Source organism: Gallus gallus, chromosome 10 (assembly GCF_016699485.2).
Source record: "Gallus gallus isolate bGalGal1 chromosome 10, bGalGal1.mat.broiler.GRCg7b, whole genome shotgun sequence".
NCBI classification, from domain to species: Eukaryota; Metazoa; Chordata; class Aves; order Galliformes; family Phasianidae; genus Gallus; species Gallus gallus.
Genome location: NC_052541.1, coordinates 2,070,566 through 2,087,389, shown reverse-complemented (window position 1 = coordinate 2,087,389; position 16,824 = coordinate 2,070,566). Strand labels below are relative to the sequence as shown.

Genomic DNA, 16,824 nt, shown 5'->3' with positions numbered 1-16,824 from the left:
GTTGTGTCCTAAAGGTAACTGCTTTGAAAGGTTCTTCCTTCATGGAACTGCCTCTCTTTCAGCAGTCCTTGATCTCTCCTCCCAGCAGGCCATGCTGCTGAGGACCATTGTAAACACCCTGTGTTTTCTCCAGTTCTCGCCCCTCAGCCTGTCATTACTCAGCCTGGCACAAAGCAGGCTGTCCTTGCAGGGAGCCGCGCTGCTGATGGAAACTGAGGTCGTTGCTCATAACTACAGTTCCCAGGGAGTATTTCTGCAGGCTGCTGGGGCTTGGTGGTATTGGACATCATGGGTTTGGATGACTAATTTCTACACTGCAAGCCTCCTACACCCAAAAGTTTATTGGGAACTGTTGGCTCCTGCTTACTTAGGCAGGAACCAAATCCAGGGTGGTTTAGTGACTTGCCTGCTCCTCAACAGCAAGTTGCTAGAAGAACAACTTTCAAAACTTGAACCTGACTGATGCCCAGACTCTCCTCTTTGATCATTCACAGTCATGAAAGACCCGGGCAGCCAGGTTCCTGATGTCTGAGAATCCAGCTCAGCTGATCTTTTTCTGCCTTCCCAGATTCCCTTTGGAATTTCAGCTCAGCATTTTTCTCCCTGCCCTCAATTCTGTTACAGAGATGTGCTGCCCTGTTAAACTACTGCCACACTGAACTCAGAAGGCAGCAGCATTTCCACAGTATCATGGGAAAGATATTTGCTTTGAGAATCTTCTGGCTAAAAAGTAGAACTGGCCTGAGAGGGCAAGGGGAGAAGAAATCACACTACTCTCCATCAAGCCAAGTACGCACCTCTGTCCTTCCTCTGCCAGACTTACCTGTTGGCTCTGTAATAGAAAGGCAGGCTGGGGCATGCTTAACCACTGTGTCATGGATTGCTGCTTTTCTCAGTTTGTGTTTAGTGCTGGGACTGACTCTTCTTGCCTTGCCAGGCTTCTCTCAGGGAGTTGCATTCAGCCCTGTATCGGCATCAGAGTGCAGGTGTTCTTTGCCTTCTCCTGTAGCTGACTCCCCTTTTGGGCTGCAGCTTCTCACACACAGGGGCAAGCCACCTGCATTCCCAGGAATAGAGACCCTAAAGGCACGTGATCTTTCCTGTGGGCTCAGGGGGAGATTTTTCCAGTGCAGGAGGTGAGCTGGTTCCTGCTTTGTTAGGGAGGTGAGCCCAGACAGGCTGGCGCCAGTAGGGAGCCATCCCTCCTGGGACCCTGGATGTGCTGCTGCTTCTGTGTCCGCTTTGCTGTCACTGCTGTTGCTTTGCCCTTCTTGTTGCAGTGTGAATCAGGCCTGCTTGCATAATGTAACTGGATATGGCTAAGGTAACACTGTCGCCTGTCTTTGTCCACGTGCTTATCTCCTACCCAAGCATTAACACTCTCCAGAGGTTCCAGCTCTTTGCCACAGCTCACAAACATTAACAGTGCTCTTTGGTTCTGTTTACTACTTGTCAGCTTACTGAAAAATTTCCATCAATGTTAGTGACACCCAGAGAGCTGGTTTTTGTAGACAGGTCATCAGCCATCCACCTGACCGTGATAAGATCCCTCCAGGGAGGCATCCAGTAAACTCCAGGGCTCACTGCATCGCAGGTCACCAGTGCTGAGCCTGCTGTGTCTCTGAATGGAGTTCACAGAAGTATTGCTCACCTATCCGATGAGCCCCAAACCAGGTCTTCTGCACAATGACCTTCTGAGTTGCTATGCTGTGTGTATCTGCACAACTATATCCAAAGTGTATATCCAGCACCTTCCTAGGAACAGGAAGAAGACTGATGAATGTACAGATTATGTGCTGTGATGAACGTCACTGTAGCAGTGGTATTTTTTCACATGTCTTGTAATAGCAGTGTGTGATGACAGTGCATTTACTTTACAAGGTTTTGTGGCAAGGACTTGCTAGCATATAATACCCACAAGATAGTAAATGTACCTTGTACATGAGCTCAAACGAATCAGAGTAGTCATAAAACTCATGTTGTGTTTTTCTCCCTTTTGCATGATGTAATTGCTGAGGTGCTTCTGCTGTTCACTGCAGTGGGAGAGCAAAGCATGTCTGAAGGAAGCCATTGACTTCAGCTGGCTTCTCACTGTGGTTTATTGCATCTGTCAAATGAGGCCATTTCTAGTTTGTTCAGCTCCCCAAAAAGGCCCGGTTTGACCCTGCAAAGAACTCTCTGCCTGGACATTATTATCTTAATTTTCTGCCCTCCCCACCTCTTCAGGTAATGGCCAGAGACCCTGGATGTTTCATAAGCTGCTGGGGAGTAAGTGATTTTCCCTGCTTAAGATCTCACTGCTGGAAGGCTTGTTCAAGCTCTCTTCTAGCAGTTCTCTGAAAAATCCATTTCTCAGTGGAGTGACCATTTGCATCAATCTCTTTTCCCACACGTGGGTCATTTTGAACACATGGCAGTGCATCATCTCAGTGTATCCCAGGTTAGCAAAGTGTCAGTCAGGCTTCCTTTCTGGAAGCTGTGCTGGAAAGAACACATGGAATCTGTAAAAGCCCTGACCAAAGTCAGTTATTGTCAGATGGCTAAATGTAGGGTTTGTATACATATCCAGTGTGCCCAACACTTCTAAGCCATCACCTTGTTTGTTTAAAACATAGAGGTGCTTTAAGTATGGACTTTGAGTCTAACATAAGGTATCGTTTTCTGAAATGTGTTCATCTCAGTGAATGTCTTGTCCCACTGCTAAAGCTTTGTCTGTCTATCTGTCTCTTTAGAATGACTCCTGGGGGAAGCAGTATTCCTATGCGCTGTTCAAGGCAATGAGTCACATGCTCTGCATTGGGTACGGGCAGCAGGCGCCCGTTGGCATGTCAGATGTATGGCTCACTATGCTGAGCATGATTGTCGGTGCCACCTGCTATGCCATGTTCATCGGCCATGCCACAGCCCTAATCCAGTCTCTGGATTCCTCGCGGCGTCAGTACCAGGAGAAGGTAAGGACTGGGCTTTGCAACCCTTGTGTCACTTAAGGGTGGTTTACGCATTGTCTGGAGGAGATCAGGGCTATGAGTGACCCACATGAGTGGCCAAAAGTGCAGTGTCTTTGTCATTACTGTAGTTTATTGGTATTTCATAACTACTTGTTTACCCCACGGAACCTCAGAAGGAAGTAGATGCAAGATCACATGAATAACAATAGGGCAAGTGGGGGATTCTTTTTGTCTCTGACTGTTTTAGATAATGGCATTATCAATGTCACTGGTATCTAAAATTGTAAGTCACTTTCTGACATCTTTTTTTCAAATCCTGACTAATTGTTCAGAATGTGCAGCTTTTGTTTAGCAAGCACTTCCTTTAAGAGTATCCAGATTAATCACATCAGTGCTCATGAGTGAAACTACGTAGCAAACCCAAAGCACAGCTCAAAGCTCAGGAGCTCAGGTAGGTTCCCCAGGTAGCTATCGAATTAATTGCAGTTGTTGAGTTACATAATGTAGGACACAGACAGAAATGTCACCGCTGATCAGATTACCGCTGCAATTAGCAGTAGCTTCTGGTGGTGGGTTTAAGGTGATGCTGCAAGTTTGTGAGATGTTATGGAGCAAACAGGATCACTCACCATGATTCAGCAGATGGTGCAATTTTCCTTCACACAGGTGAGCAGGGCTTCTGCCTCAAGTTCTGGTAGAACCAGCACCTCCACAAAACAGGAGAACTTGCTGAAGAGTGACTGTGTGTAACTAAGAGCAAGGGCTTGGGGGGCTCAAGGGTGTTATGGTCAGGGTTGTATGGGTACACTTAGTCTGAAGACTAAGAGGGAGAATGAGGTGCTAGTCCTATTCTGACCTTGCCTGGTGCAATTAAATTAGATAGCTGTTGTTCAATCGTGTGAAGTATGGCTGGCATGCACTGGCTTAAGAAAGGTGAGTTTGATGCTGCTGCATGGGAGAAGGCGAGAGAAAGGATGTGCAAGATGGTCTAGAACAAGTTTGAGACACTGGGATTACAGAGCTAGGCCGCAGAAAGACCTTGCAGTAGCGCAGAGACCGAAAGCCCAGAGGCTGAATCATGCTCTGAGGATCAGGAAGATCTGAAACCACAGCTAGAGCTAAAAGAAAAAGTCCAGGAGAAAATGCATGGAGGACTGGGTTACTTTTTGCTTCTGTGTTCCAGATTGGCTGGACTAAGGCTAATTGAGAGGAAGGCATGCCAAAGAGAAGGACACTGCAGCACTAGGAATGCAAGCTGATCAAATCAGTGTGTGCAGAGTATTTATTCAAATTTGTTTGAAGTAGCATAGAAGTCAAGGACTGATTTGCAAATCCAGCCACCTGGTCAACCGAGCTGCAGCCAAGTTTACACCTGCAGGACAGGGCACTGCAATTTTTTCCCCAGCCAGGTCTGGAGACAAGGGCAGAACTTGTCCGTGGATGTTTGATTCCAGTCAGTGCTCAGGGAAACCAGTCACCAAAAAGCCAGCAGGGACTGCAGCTGGGGTGGCAGAAGTGTGAGATGTTAAATAAAGCCTGATTAGAATGTAGAGATGTGAATAAGAGGGTTAATAGATCCGGGAGAGGAATTTTGTGACAAAAGCAGTGGATAGAGGTTTTAACAAAGGATATATTTCACGTGTAGTGGTTACAGCAGGTTCATTTCGCAAGGCATTCTCTTAGGAACAAAGCCTCAGGGACTGAGTACATTCAATTTCCTCTTGCAAATGGGACAAATGGTGGTCTAAAAACAAATATGTATTTACTTTCTGCATTCCTTAGCACTTGAATACCATGATTAAAATGGCTATTCGTGTTTTGCTTCGTGATTTGCAGCCCTGCAACTCAATTTAGTTCAATCCTCATGGGACAGCGTGTCTGTTGAAGCACGTTATAAGCAAAGAATCTCAACAAGTTGGCGGGGTCGAATGGGAGAAGCAGACAGCAGTTTGGAGGCTGCTGCTGAGCACACCTTCAGGCTGCACACAGGGCTCTGTATCTCACCTCAGCAGCAGCTCTCGCTGCAGAGATTTTATCAGCCATTCTGGGAGTAGCCAAAGGAAGAGGCAGTGGGAAGGGAGAGGAGTGGCAGAAATGAATATGATAACAGGACAGAAGGGAGTAGCTAGAAACTTTACTGGCAGGCTTTGTGTAACCTTCAAGACAAGGTTTGGGAGAGAGCTTGTAGTGAAGTTTCAGATTGATCTTTTTTTCTGCCAAACCAACTTGTTCTTCTCTTGTACAAACAGGGTTTCTGAGAAAGGGAATAAAAGACAACATGTGCTGTCTGTTGGCTTCAACAGCAGGCTTGTCTCAGTAAACAGGACATGATTTGGTCCTGTCTTTCACTCTTGATTAGATTCATTTGGCCACACTCCTTTTTTCTAAATGTTTTCCTATAGGAGATACCTGAACTTCATGCTATGCTGGGTCTGCAAGGCAGGGAGGCCATATAGGATCATGGGTTGATAGGAACCATGGAGATACCGGAGACTGAAGTTGAACCCTCCAAAACAGTGTAGTGCCAAGGTTCCTGAGCACAAGTGGAGAGTCCTGTGCGGCACAGAGCACTCCTACCAGCTCAGGCACTGAAGTGGCACAGCCTTCATGGCTCTGTGCCATCCCTAAAAAGCTTTGAGTCAGAATAGCTCATTAGCTCTGGCACTCTGAAATGGCTGTCTTATTTCCAGTCCCAGTGGCAAAGTTAGAAGTTCTGTCCTGCATTGCAGAGTGTCTTGCCCTAAATGATTTGCCTGCAGTCACACAGCAGAGTCAATAGCAGGGTCAGGAGCTGACTCCTGTCTCTAAGCTAGTGTCTAGCTCCAAAATATGTTTGCACCCATAACTGCTGTCCTTTTTCTTACATTTGTATGATGGGAAAATGTTACCAGTCCATCCCAAAGGGATCTGATAGAAAAATTTCCTAACATCTTGGTACAGAGTTAGCATTTTGTAAGTGAATCTCACAGCTCTGACCAGAGGGGAAGCCTCACACACCTGTTTTCACCCAATGCTCCCTGCTTCTACTCCCAGCTGTGCAGTTTCACTCTGGTGCACCACTCCTTGTGCTTCTCTGCTGAGCTGATTTCTCTCTTCTGGCTTAGTTTTGTTTTCTGCTCAATCAATAGGCTGAATTGCTGCACACTGCAGCGAGTGCCAGAGCTGGTGCAGGGTAGTGGTAGAGGAGGTCCATAAGCAAGAGTAGAGGCTTGAGGCCCCTTTCAGCTGTTCTTGGATCAGTTCAAACCTTAGCACGTAAGTTTATAATTGACTGCAAAATTGCCACACAATCTACGTTAACTGTGGCTCACAAGAGAAGGAGAGTGTTTTGGGCCCAGGAAATGAGCAAACTAGACTGATGTGCAAGTTATTTTCCTTCTTGGTGCAGGTTGCCCTATTAATTTCTTTCTCTAATCCTAAAGCTCAATTGGATTAATATTTATGTCAAGTCACCACAAACAAACACACACACTCATCCTCCCCAGTTGGCTCTGTAACCTTGAGGCTTTTGGGGGTGGTGATTATGCTGCTTACTGCAGCCGTGCTTATTGGAACAAAGCAGGGAGAGACTCTAGGCTTCACTCTCCCATCTCAGCAGGATGCAGGCAGTAATGGGCATCCTGCAGGGAGGCTTGGCTCTCCCACATTATCTTCTCAGGTACATGCAGAAGAATGACTGATGGTAGGTAGGAATTGCTGCTGTCAGCATTGCAGAGCGCAGCAAAGCTGTAATCTCTCCTGCCAGAGCCTCATCTCTACTCAAGATCTGTCTCTGGTATTTTCATGAGCTCTCTGTTCTCCATATTCGTCCCCCTGCTCCCCTTCCCCTAATAGTCTGTCCAGTTCTTTTTGTTCTTAAAATACAGATTAAAACTGGGGAGATACTTACATATTCATATCATTATTCTTAATAATTACCTGCTGCAGCACAACTGCAAGGGGTAGTATTAAAGAGAATGAGAAGTGCTTTCTGAATCCTGCAGAAGCACTCATGACGTGATCTCTCAGTGCCTGAAACAGCTGTGTAGTCACCATTATCACAGCCCTTCTTGCACAGATTCATCCATGTCCAAACCAGCTCTCAATATTTTTAGTCCTGATCCTGATGTCATTGGCCTGAACTCACCAGAGAGGATTTTCATACTGGCAACTGGGAAAAAAATAGTGATTGTAAAGGCTGAAGCATAATATGTGGAACATACAGTCTTTGTTGGAGGACAAAGCAAATGTTGGACCAGTAGATACGTGAGTATCTTCCTTGACTGAAAGATACTCACGTTAGGGGAGGGTTTGAACCTGGTGATCTCACAAGGTCCTTTGCATAGCACCATTGTGCCTCAGTGCTACAAAGGGAGCTGGGGATCCATCTCCTGGGCATAGTCAGTCTTTGCCCTTCCCTGGGAACCAGCAGTACAGAGTCTTAGTAAGCAGAAGGGTTAAGTAAGGATTTTTTTCTTCTGGTAGGTAATTAAACTTTAGAGCTGCTGCTACAGGGCACTGCAGAGGCCCAAAGTTTAATGAACCTCAGAGTATTTAAATAAATTCACACAAATCTTCCAAGTATGCTGAGATGCAGCTTTAACTCATGGCAGTGGGTAACCCTCATCTGCTTTTGTCAGAAGCTAGGAAGCTATGGCCATGATCTAGGCTACTGTGTGCCTCTTTTGTTCTTTCTCCTCTTCCTCGAAGCATCTGAAATTGTCAAAGACATTACCATTCATGTGTCTTTAGGCTGTTGCGCTCTGCAGTTTTCTGAACTGGCTCCAAGTGAACGTGTGCAAGGAGTTCAGTGCAGAGATCCTAGCTGGGGTCCTGGATAGAGTATAATCACATTAGCCTGGCAGTATGCCCTTGCTTATTAGCTCCCCTCCCTCCCCTCCTCTAAGCAAAGCTAATTAACCCAAGGAAAGCACTGCACCAAAGCTATATTAATTCTTGCGACTCCAGGGTTGGCTTAGCTAGTGCTACCTTGGGGATGACATGGCACAGACCTATGAAGATAACTTGTCAGCTGCTATGTTAGCACTGAGGTGGGTAACGACTACCACTATTCCCACGTGTGCTCTGCCACAAAGCTGTCAGATGGGAGATTTCCCATTCATTAGCAGCCTGGACATTTGAAGTGTTATTCCCAAGTTGGCTGATGTCTATGATTCCTCAGGTGGCATTCCCCAGGTTCTTAGAGTTCAAAGGGGTTATGTAGAATTCTCCCTTCCTGAGCTAGCATCTCAATTTTGAATGGTAGGAAGGCTGTGAAACTCCTTGACTCTTCTGGTAATATGTGAGAGGCTCAGAAGCGTGCAGCACTCAAGAAATGGAAGGTGTTTGGAAAATGTAATCAAATTTTCTAGTGGGGAGAAAGTTTGGAGAGCCTTGCTTTATCCTGTTATAACTGTATGAGTTGTGTATTACCTCAGGTCTGTTCAGAGATGGCCTGAGAGCTATTATGTCCCATGTTACTGTCAATCAAAGCATTTGGGTTAGATAACGAGGCTTAGAAATGATGTGATATATTGATTGTTTCTAGCTGCAAGGGCTGCTGATGTGCAGTGTCTCAGGAGGTGCCTCCAGGTAGGTTCTTCTGTAATCAGGGATGGCTTTTCTGGCAGCTTTGTTGGCCAGTCAGCTCAGGACTGTGTGCCCAGCACAGCAAAGTAGCTGTCCTACAGGTCCCACATCCATCTCTTTTGTTCATATACTCATAGAATCATAGTATGACCTGGGTTGAAAAGGACCACAATGACCATCTGGTTTCAACCCCCCTGCTATGTGCAGGGTCACCAACCAGCAGACCAGGCTGCCCAGAGCCACATCCAGCCTGGCCTTGAATACCTCCAGGGATCCACATCCACAACCTCCTTGGGCAAGGAAGCACAACCTCCTTTGATAAGAAATCGGTAACAGGCTGTTGCAAACAATGTTTGTTAAGTCAGTTGTTTTAAGGTTATTTAATTGTTTTCATTAGAGAATCTAGGGTTGATTATATCACACAATGGTTTCTTCTAAAAATATCTTGCAGTGGAATTTCCCTCCCCCTTATGGCTGTAACTTAACTGGATTCAGGCAGTTTGGTTTTTTGCAGAAGAATATTTTGTGATGAACATCCTATTCTTTGAGAGTGCTTACCCACATCTTACAGTGACAGTGTAAAACATCCTCCAGATACCCATGCAGTGATCAGTCGTCACAAAGCAGGCAGTTCAGGGCCCAGGAGCGTGTCCATCTTCCAAGCAGCTGTAGCACCTGTACAGACAGCATGGCTGGCTGAGTGGGCTGACACACAGAGTTCAGGCAGTGCCCTCTCCGTGCTCATGCAGAAGTTGGTGACATTTTGGTGTCTTTGTAGCACATCTTCACAAAAGGAAACACAGGAAACACAGATCTGCCATATAGTTTTGCCTTCTGTCACCAAGCCTATGTTGGGGTTTGGTCTTGGTCTGCTGTATCAAAGATAAAGTGATTGTAGATAAGATTTTGACATCTTAATTCTTTCTGAGAGTGGAAGCCAGACAAATAGCTCTGTTCTTTAAGCAGTGTCAGGAACAGCCTGGGCTGAGCAGTATGTTCGTGCACGCACGAGCGCTGCGTGTTGTCACGGGGAAGGAAGGGGCTCTTGCCTCAGCAGTTCTTTGTATCCCAGTGTGGGATTTCAAACTTCATTATCAGTTTTGAAATTCACTTTGGCACTTGAACCAGAAATAAATAAATAAATAAACAAATACATCAGAATGTGAAGAACTCAGGCTCCCCGCTGAGCCACCTCTCCTGGCAGAAAGCTGCTCCCGGCAATTCTGATTTCACATCAGACTCACTGTTCCCTTTCCTACATGTCTGGCCTTTGTCTCCTGGTAGATTTTACCTCATTTCTCTTGTCTTTCTCTTCTGATGAAAGTAATGTTGATCTCTTTTTCCCCACCATGCTTCCAAGTATGTGGATCCAGCAACGTGACCTGATGTCTCTAGAATGTCCTGTGATAGGGATTTCACAGTGCTTGAAGAATAGATCCATTGGTCATGTCCAAATGTCCGCTGTGCTGGACTACAGATGTATGCTTGATAGGATAGATGTATAATTGATAGGATATGCTTGCCTTTTCCAGGTTGGTTGTGGAAAATGGGCTGTTTCTGTGCTCATGGTGTAAGGTTTGTACGCAGTACATTCACAATTGCAGAACCTTGCCATCAGGCACAGGATTAAAGCTTAAGGCAGAGCACCTGTAAAAGCAAGCAGGCGTTGTCACAGCATTTAAATGCAAACATGTAAATGCAAACAGGTCTGTCCAGAAGTTCTGGGATTCCGTCTCCGGAGACCCCTGAGACTCACAGACATTTCTATCACTTGCAGCTAAGCAGGGCCACATCTTATGGCACTGTGGCAGCCAGCTCACTGCAGTGTGCTGAACAGCACCTGTGGTAGGGTTCCCTGCTTGTGCTGTGGCCACTGCAGTAATACAGCCAATGGGAGGAAGTAAGCAGCTGCTTCATCATGCTCGTAATTGACCCTGTTGACATCTCACCACCAAGAAATGGGATTATCTGAAGCTTAATCCTTGCCTGAATAGCTACTGATGAACAGCGAGGAGAGGCAGCAACAGAGGCTCCTCATTATAATGTTGTATAGAAAGTGGAAAACTCCAAAAAATTCTCTGCTAGTGTCTGTGATATTCATAACAGAACAAGAGCTTGATTCTACGTGAGATCACTTCTGAAGGTATCACTGCAGTAGAGTTAAAAGCATTCCATGTATTTCGGCATGTAACATGGCAGCACTTGAAAATCATTCTCCTGTAGCAAATTGAGCTAGAGCTGCAGTGCAGAAATTAACACAGTGTTTGGAAGAGCTCAGAACCAGGATGGCGTATAAAGCTTCTTGCACACTGAAGACTGGATCTGTAGGAAGCAATCAATAGCACCCGAAGCTGAAGTGTTGGCACGATAAAATGCTAGCTTGTACCCAGTGCAGTCCTCGGCAAAGTATCAGGGAGAAAGCAAAATGTTGTGTTCTGAAGCTGACACAAAATAAGCTACGAGCGAAGGGAAATCAGCAAAGACTGCACCAGCACTCTTGGCCTGATTTTATTTGTTACAAATGTTCCGTTTTCTTCCCTTAAACCACCATCTCCTGGAGTCACTGGACTCCATGAGAATGTGCGTTGATCACATTGAGATCTCATGGTCACAGAACAGATCCTGAGGGTGAGAGCGTGAATGGCTTAAAAGACAAAAAGCAGAACTCAGCATTTATTAGTTTTTGATGACTACTAAGTGCTGGGGTGCTGACACGGCAGCACCGTTTTACTCCTAATCATATGTCAGAGAAAATAAAACAAAGATGCAACTGTGTCCTATCAAGACACTCCATCTGGTGAATCTTGTCACTTGATCTTTGCCCTTATGAAGCACAAATCCACTTAAGAGGGATGCAGTGCTGTACATCATGGCTGATTACGTGTATCTTAATCCAGTCCCAGGATGTATACTGCCATTCCCATGCAGCATTTGAAATGCTGTCAGAGCATCATAATATTTCACTTAATCGAAAACGCATTACTCTGCTTGATTCCCCTTTTCCTTATGCAAGTGCATCTCTGCTGACCTCCAGGAAGTTCAGGAGAATGGGAGCAGGATTGAAGTCCATCCCACATCTGCTTCACCCCATTTCTGGAAGTAATACAGCTGTGTATGGGAAATGTGCTTTTATCTTTGGGTGAAGGGCAACTAGCATCCCAAGTACCTTTGTTACAGTAGGTTATGCATGCGTGCCCGTGTTGGTGAGCATTCTGTGCAAGTGTGTGTGTTTTAGTTAACCCAGTTGCAAGAACAGCAAATGGCATTTCTGTGAAGCTCTGCAGAGTGAGGTCTGCGGACCAGAAGAGGACTCAGAGAGGCATCTGTGCCAGGGTTGGGATGGGAGCAGCTCTTCTCAAAAGCAGCATCTTTTTCATATTCAGAAATAGGGTGAGGAAATAGTCTAGCTTTTCCAGACAGTGATTTATTACTGCCAAAGAAAGAGGACTCGTGACAGAGATTGAGGGCATGAAAGTCGTTAAAAATATTTAGTTCTCCTTGGACTGTGAGTGAAGTGCAGTGTGAGGGAGGGGAGTGCTGAGACAGCTGGGGAAAGCTGCAGGTTCTAGAAGGAAAAATACTCATCTGAGCTTCTGGGCAGCCTGGTCTGGTGGTTGGCAGCCCTGCACATAGCAGGGGAATTGAAACTATACGATCATTGTGGTCCTTTCCAACGCATGCCATTCTATGACTCTGTGATTCTAAGTGGTTCCCTTTTGATATATTGCCTCCTTCAAAGGCTTATTGAAGGAAAAACAGGCTTAAAATAAGTTCAAAATTAAATGGACTCAGTTGTCTTCAGACAGATTTAAATAATTCCTGATGAGTCTGTCCATTTGAACTCGGAGAGGCCACTAATATCTGCGTGTCCCTCTGGCATGGGGTGAGGGGAGGTAGCACTGCCAAAGATAGGAGAGCTGAGATGTGTACTTCTGCTTAAGTGTGACAGAGAATTATGGATTCTTATTGCACAGTTTTCTTTCGTAACCACATTTTTAATTCGTAAGCAGAAGGAAAACCTTTCATTCTGGGGAAGTAAGTCTGTCCTGTTTTTACCCTGAGCCTTATCTGCGGACAGTGAGTGTAGGAGAATCTGACAGCCCTAGAGGCTTTGCAGGGAGGTAATTTATTGTTCTTTGTTACAAAACAATAAATCCATATACAGTAGTGAGTAAGCAAAGAGTCCTGAGTGTTCTCATCCAACCCATGCTTGCTGGGGCATTTTTCCCACAAAGCCAAGATCAGCTTGAGATTGATAGCAAGTGCTTGTGGTGGGAAGAAGAGGGCTAGTGGGCTGGTGGCTGGTATTTGTGCCACTGGGCACCCTCACAGGTACCACCTGGTGCTCTGACAGTGGGGCTCTTGGATGGAACATTCCTGTGGTGCTTTTGCTGTGTGGTAGACGGGGTCCAGTTCAGGACACAGGGTTTCCACTCATTTTGCCTCCCCCACTGATGAGCTGCAGGCTATGCAGCACCTAGCACAGCCCACTACAACATCCTGCCTGCCTCTACAGAACTTCAGCAATCCAAATAATAAAGCATAGCATTCATTGCCAATTCAGCTCCCAGCTCCCTGTGGGGAGGTGGTGACTCGATTGACTTTGATCATGCTATAGTCATCATGAATATTTACAGCCAGCTCCTCTGCTGCAAGCTACAGACGAAAAGCTCTGGAAATGCCAGGAAACCCCGAGTGTCCCCTCTGCCACCTTGGCTTCTCCGAGTAATTCCTTCTCCTCTCTGGTGCAGATCAAGTTGTTAGCATGCAAGGCAGTGCCAGCACAGACTGTACTGAGTGCTGAGTGACACTGATGTGTGCAGGGAAGGTCTGTAATGAGCAGAAGTTGGGTAATTAGGCACTTCAGCACAAGCTGCAGTAAAGGGACATTCAGGGACAGATTTACTGGGGGAAAGAAGGAAGGCAAAGGGGGTGTGTGGTCCTCTCATCAGCATTATTAGTACGGATGATACTCTGTACTGCACACCTGGAAAAAGGGGCATGAGCATTGCAGCACACACACCTTGTCCTTGCAGCACCTACATGGCAAGTGGGCCCATTTACAGTCTTGTGCCTTTAAAGAGGTGTCAGTTACTGATTGAAAGCACCATTCATCCCCAAACACTGCTCTGGCATCAGACAGCGTGCCCTTGTATTCCCCTCTAAATGGCAGGATGGAAATGCAGGTTGTTAGGCAGAAATACGGACAGCTTAGATAGCATAAGTGCATGGAGTAACAGAGATCCAGCAAAAAGTGAAGAAAATCTGGACCTTTGCAGCACTAAGTGAGAAAACAAAGGTGTTCGTAGTGGACAGGTGAGAACACGGAGAGGAAAAGCAGGCCTTGGGTGCAGCTTCAGGCGAGTAAATGTGATGTTTGTTTTTGCATGAGTCCTTCAGGCGTCTGCTCCCAGTTCTTCCTGTGTTGTGTTAGTGAGGACAGTACTCGGGGAATGAGGAGCTGTGTCCGTGGTGTAACTGGCTGAGGATAAGATTAAGGTTAAAACATCAGGCATCTATTTAGGAAACATAATAAAGGTGTCTGCAAGCTTGCCATGTGTTAAGGCAATTGCTCTGTCCTGCACCAGATTTACCTGCTTTGTCCATCCCAGCTTGGTGTGAAGGAGTCAGGTATGGGAATCCTGTGGTGTGTATTTGTCCCCACGTGGGTGCCATTTGTTACATGGCTGGTAACTCCCTTTCTTCTTCTCTCCTCTGTGCAGTACAAGCAAGTGGAGCAGTATATGTCCTTCCACAAGCTCCCTGCAGACATGCGGCAGCGCATCCATGATTACTATGAGCACCGCTACCAGGGGAAGATGTTCGATGAAGAGAGCATCCTGGGAGAGCTGAGCGAGCCCCTCCGAGAGGTGAGGGTGGTGCATGTTCCTGCCATCTTTGGCAGCTGTGCACTGTCCTGTCCCCATGGCTTCCAGAGGGGACAGTGCAGTATGCAGACCCTACCACGTGCTCATCACATGAATGGTTGCATCTTGGCACCTCTTGAGCCCATGGCAACATTGGAGAGGAGCAGGATGTTACAAGACAGGTCATGTCAGTGAGGATAAGAGAGCCACATGCTTTGAATCCTTTTAGGAAAGACTTTGCTTGCTTTCCTGAGCCTGGCTAACCCTGGCTGGCTATATAGCACACAGAAGTACCCACTGCCCCTTTGTGTCCTTAAGGGCACTGTTAGATCTCTCCAGCAGATTCTGGTGGGGATGTGGAGATGATTTTCACTCCCCTTCCTGTGCTGTTTGACTCTCCAATCTTCTGCTCTTTTTGTTTGTACAACAGACCTAAACATCTTAATCCTGCTGAGCTCCCCCTCCTTCAGTTGCTCCTGTCCTTTATTCCTATGCACTGTAAGGGTGTCTGTTACCTTGCACATAGTCAATACTATGGATAAATACCCTGGGATTTTTGAGAATGGCATGATGTCTAAAAGGGCAACCCTGGAAGAGAAGTGCCAGTAAGGAGGAGACATATGCTTCCCCTGCCCTCCTTCTTCCTGCTCCAGTTATCCAGATCCTCCTCCTATGCTTGACTGGGGAGCATTGTGCTGGGTGATTTACTCAATATCACTTTCTGCTGGCTTCTGAGTCTGAGCTGACATGGCACAGAGCAGCTCCTGTGCAATGGAAAATGCTGTCATACCCTCCGAGTGACACCAAGCCGCAGGAAGAGGCACAGTCCCCGTCTGCTCTGTGACAGCTGAACAGCTGACTTGGGTTTTCTTCAGCTGAGGTTGATGATCCAGCCCATGCCCCATTGACTGGTGGGCACCTCTCCCTCCCTCCTCTTGACACTGTCCCCAGCTGCCCAGGATAATTATTTCTCTGAGAGCCGTGGCACATTTGTGCTGTTTAATATCTCATTGTCAAGCAAGGGCAATGGAGTACGTAGGGCTGCCAAGGTGAGTTATAACATTTTCCTAGAGTGGAGCTCTGGGCTTTTTCATGCACAGTTTTACCACCACTATGCACCTCTCACGTACTCCAAAGCATTCTGCAGGAAGAGATATATTTTATGTATTTGGGAGGATGGGGAGAATCACTCTTTTGTCCCTGCTCAAAGGGAAAGCATATGAATGAAAGCAGTGAAGCATGGTGTCAAACTATCAGCTTCAGTTAGCACTGCTACGTGCTGTGAGTATCCAGAGGCCCATTCTAGCCAACACTGGGCGAGCCAGACTAAGGGAGCAGCATCTTTTTTGACTCTTTAATGTACAGTGTGAATTTTTTAATATAAGTGGGAGAATGTCATATGTTATTAGATGATGACTAAGCGTACGTGTGTGCCTTTTCTGCTTCCTTGTCCCATCTTTTCTTCCCACCTCTCTCCCCCGCCCTCTCTCTCTCTTTTTATTCACTGTTCCATCAGGAAATCATAAATTTCAACTGCCGGAAGCTGGTTGCCTCCATGCCACTCTTTGCCAACGCAGATCCCAACTTTGTGACATCCATGTTGACCAAGCTGCGGTTTGAGGTATTCCAGCCTGGGGATTACATCATTCGGGAGGGCACCATTGGCAAGAAGATGTACTTCATCCAGCACGGGGTGGTGAGTGTCCTCACCAAAGGCAACAAGGAGACCAAGCTGGCAGATGGCTCCTACTTTGGAGGTGCGTGTTTATGGGTCACCCTTTCACAGTGAGGCCCACTGCTAGTGTTCATATGGTCCCTAACTCGTCCCGCATACACAGGTGGAGCAGCATGTGGTACTGATACCTCAGTCACTTCTTCGTCCACCTTCTGTTCATCTCAGCTGTCTTGCAGCTTTTCATATAGTAAATTGTACAGTGGGTTGTGGCTGGGACTCACGGGCATTGCAGGAGTATGGACTATAAGTAATAACAAAGTGGAGAAGGTAAATTAAGCTCTTATAGTTTCATTTCCTTCTGCCCCAAGCAAACTGATGGATCTGTGAAGCTGAGGATGTAAAGAGAAAAAATGGAGCATTCTCTGTTCTCTAAGCACATTTATAGTGTTGCCTATTCCTACTGTCTGGCATCTATCATATGAAGTAGTGTATAAACATGGAGGGAAAAACATAGTCCATCATCTCCCCAGTCTGTGGCTCAGCAAAATGTCGTGAAGGTCAGTAGGCAAGTATAATGTGTCAGCAGCAGTGAAACTAGTGCAAGGTCAGAAAACACCATAAGAGAAGATTTAGGATACTGCTAAAAGAGTAACACAGAGACTACCCAGCTGTCAGAGCCCTGCAAAGACCTCGCTGACACCCCAGGACAGACAGTTTTCAGGGAGATGCGAGCTTCAGTACAAGCACTGAACGTACATAATTGCCT

The 16,824-nt window shown here is 46.3% G+C and overlaps 1 protein-coding gene across 3 annotated transcripts in view; it reads left to right on the top strand.

Annotated features, from left to right (window-relative positions):
• HCN4 (hyperpolarization activated cyclic nucleotide gated potassium channel 4) overlaps positions 1-16,824 on the top strand; it is a 146,125-nt gene that overhangs the window by 110,346 nt on the left and 18,955 nt on the right. For all 3 annotated transcript variants that reach the window (XM_425050.8, XM_040706600.1, XM_040706601.1), the window contains 3 exons: positions 2,733-2,951; positions 14,240-14,386; positions 15,900-16,140. In XM_425050.8, the coding sequence (XP_425050.6) occupies positions 2,733-2,951; positions 14,240-14,386; positions 15,900-16,140 (607 nt within the window). The remainder of the gene's footprint in view (positions 1-2,732; positions 2,952-14,239; positions 14,387-15,899; positions 16,141-16,824) is intronic.